At 36.6% G+C, this 3,680-nt stretch overlaps 1 protein-coding gene across 1 annotated transcript; it reads right to left on the minus strand.

Annotated features, from left to right (window-relative positions):
• Positions 1-588: 588 nt before the first annotated feature.
• LOC143609754 (3-ketoacyl-CoA synthase 4-like) lies at positions 589-2,809 on the minus strand. Its single transcript, XM_077084420.1, has 2 exons — positions 2,295-2,809; positions 589-1,381 (listed from the first exon to the last, which is right to left on the minus strand). The coding sequence occupies exons 1-2, from the start codon at positions 2,738-2,740 to the stop codon at positions 712-714; spliced, it is 1,116 nt and encodes a 371-aa protein (XP_076940535.1). The 5' UTR covers positions 2,741-2,809; the 3' UTR covers positions 589-711.
• Between the last annotated feature and the right edge of the window lie 871 nt (positions 2,810-3,680).

Here is a 3,680-nt window from a genome sequence, read left to right on the forward strand (position 1 = left end):
GTCCTCATGTTCTTCAAGTAATACTCTTATAAATGTTGATTTGAAAGACCTTCTATGGGCTCCTTCGAACGAAAATTAAACCAATTTCATCTTATAATGTTAATCAAAGAGAATGATATGTTGTCTATACCTTAATATTAGTAGTATTAAAGTGCAATCGGTAACACACTAACACATGTAGTGGACCAAAACGCATGCACAAACATGGAGAGTAATCACTAGCGCATATACACTAAGAGTCTATATGTAGGATGATCATCAATGTACACATTATATTAAGGATGCCTATGTAGTGTAATCACCTTTTACCAATGTGTACACAAACACATGTGGTGCGGGGATGTTCGTTATTTGAATGTACTCGGAAAACTAAAATCCGAACCAAACTGGACACTGTCGATACGGCAACTTGCTTAGCTGTTAATTTTGAACTAAAAGTAAGACAAAAGTTATATAAAATATAAACATTTACTAACATCCAACTTAGCATAGTAACCATCGAAATGAATATCAAAACACTAACTTTATATAAGACTAATTAATTAAAGACTTAACACAAACAATTATTTATCAACACAACATTTATAAACTTCAAAAATAAAGTTATTACAACACTTTTTCTTTCGTCCAATATACACACACATATCAATTTATGTATAATATATAAATGTATATATGATTATTTATTTTAATTCTTAAATAGTCACACGCTTATTTAATTTCCACCGGGTAGTTATGTATGCAATCTGCCCAAGGGTTACTAGTTTCCGCAGGCTTCACGGCTTGAACGGCTTCCCAAACCGCACTGTTACACTTAAACCCGCTACCAAAAGCTATCTGCCAGACGCGGTTTCCTTTCTTCATGCGCCCTTTAGCCTCTGTGTAGGCCAACTCATACCAAATCGAGCTCGATGACGTGTTCCCAAACCTATACAACGTCATCCTCGACGGCTCGACATGTTGTTCCGACAATTGGAAATTCTTCTCCAGCTCATCAATCACGGCTCGCCCGCCAGCGTGAATACAAAAGTGATCAAACGCTAGTTTGAAATCTGGAATGTACGGTCTGGTTTTACTTTCAGTTATTTTTTGGGTAATTAGTGTGGCGAAGAATAACAATTGTTCGCTGATTGGGAGGACAAGTGGGCCCAGGGTTGTTATGTTGGCTTTTAACGCGCCGCCCGCGATCGCCATTAAATCTTTGGAAAGCGAGACGCCGACTTTGCCAGTGGCGTCTTGTTGTTGGTTGGTGCGGACTATGTGGAGGAGTTTGTATTTTGCGCGACGGTTGTCTGTGGGTTTGTTGGATAGTAGTATCGCGGCGCCGCCAAGGCGGAAGAGGCAGTTTGGGATCAGCATTGATTTCTTGTTTCCGAAGTACCTTAATTATGATGGAATGGAAAAATAACACAATTAGTGAAATCATATAGAGTGGAGTGGTGGGAGTGTGGTGGAGATTGAAAACAAATGTAACTAATATTGAATCAAAAGTGATTTTTGAACTTTAAATCTTTAATTTAATAACAAACTAGTTTTTTATTTTTATTTTTCAACAAGGGTGGCAATTTTTGATAATGACAAGATGACACAAGAACAACCAGATTTTGTTGCATCGTATGTAACATGTTTAGAAAAGGAATCATGCTGCAGTCCATTATTTTAAACTAACTGGTCATATTTGTGTTGACTTGTTCAATTGTTTAATACTTTAATTAAGCAGGTCAACCTTTCAATTTATGAATTATTAAAAAATTTAACTCAGTGTTTACCTTATCATGACATATTTAGCTGATTTTTATACACCACGTTTACAACTTAATCAAATTTTAACAAAATCAACGTGTTTAGATACATGGGTTAAAACTGACATGTTCAAGTATAGGATTATAAGCGTGTGCGGGTTAGGCTTTAATACTTTGGTCATCGAGAAAAACTGAGTTGTTTAACCTGTTTAGTCAAACATATCCATCTGTCAACATTTTTAATCAAACAGGTTGGCCCACTAACCCGTTTATCACATGCATAAACTAGTTTTCTGCATCCCATCAACTCTCAATTAATATGTATATAATTTGATTATCCCCAATCAACTTGTTTGTATGACACGTTTAGAAGAATGCATAGTTAACAAGTCGTGTTCATATTACACAATTTTATGTATGTGCGGTTATTCTCAATGTTTTTTCTTATTTTTATAGTGAACAAAAATATTAACCCTTTAACCCGACACAATTAAACTCCTATTTATTTGTTTTGTTATGACATTTACTTTCTTAGTTGTAACATGCAAGTACCAGTTTTGAGTTATGTTCTCCATGCTGACGACCACAGCATAAGTATTCCGATGTACTTGTAACATATCTTTAGCCAAATCAACCGCAATAACTCCGGCGCTGCAACCCATACCGCCGAGGTTAAACGTTCTAATATTCCCCCATAGTTTATACTTATTAACGATCATCGAACTTAAGGACGGAGTCGGATTAAAAAGACTGCAATTCACCACCAATATCCCAACATCCTTGGGATTAACATTAGTAGACTTAAACAAATTATCCAAAGCCCCAAACATAACATCCTCAGCTTCCTGTCTAGCAGCCGCCATAGACGGTGCTGGCGGTATTTCATGCAATGCTGCCGGGAGATAAGTCTGTTCCCCAAGACCAGATCTTTCTAAAATCTTACGTTGGAACTCGAGTGCTGATTCGTCGAACCCACCGTGTGTTTCAGAACGTTCCATGAATTGGTAGAACTTGACCGAAAGGCGGTCTGGTGGATGGTAGCAAGAGTAATCAACTAGGTAAATAGTTCTAGGTCGGGTCATGATGAGAAGGGGCGGACCTACATAGGTCCCATCGGGGTCCCGGGACACCAATGTTTTTTAAAAAATACTTAGAGACGGTATACTAAATTTTGTAAGGACCCCATAAAAATTAATACTTGGAACCCATACTATTAAGACTAAACTAGTATGGTGGAAATTCCCTTGTTTTTTTCTTTGAGAGGTTGCAGGTTCAAGCCTCTCCATACTCAGTTTTTGTTGTTTTTTTATATCCTAGTCAATATTAGTTATTTAGTTAGGGTATTTGTGTTTTTTTTAGTTTCTCTCATATAGTCATTATCACAATCCAACATATATAATAACAACATGGGTTTTACATATTCTTTTATTAATTATCTTATTATGTAAGACCATATATATATATATATATATATATATATATATATATATATAGCTTATGTTTATGTTTTTCGAGTATGAATAAAAATGAATTAAAAATGTATGTTCTATCTAGTTTCTAATCTAGATTCTTTCTACTTACTCGTTTCCAATGACACCATATTTCCGTGTTTTATTATGTTACTCGTCTCGACCCGACCCGAATAACGACCGACCTGAAAATTTTGTAAACCGAAAAAGTTGGGACCCACCGTTGACAAAAAATCCTGGGTCCGCCACTGGTCATGAGATATGTGGTGGATACGACTATGATGGCACATGTTAAGGTTATGATGGTGATGAGGTTGTATTGGAGGTGGATGTATAGTTTTTCAATGCCGTTAAGGTTGATTTGGGACAGGTGGACCGCGGTGACAGCGATTAGGGGGAGGAGTGTGAGGATGAGGAGATGGGTGATTAGGTAATGGTATCCTAGTTTAACATGTTTGAGTTTGACACT

Source organism: Bidens hawaiensis, unplaced genomic scaffold (assembly GCF_021521415.1).
Source record: "Bidens hawaiensis isolate Kalapana, Puna unplaced genomic scaffold, B.hawaiensis_p1.1 tig00013131_1, whole genome shotgun sequence".
NCBI lineage: Eukaryota > Viridiplantae > Streptophyta > Magnoliopsida > Asterales > Asteraceae > Bidens > Bidens hawaiensis.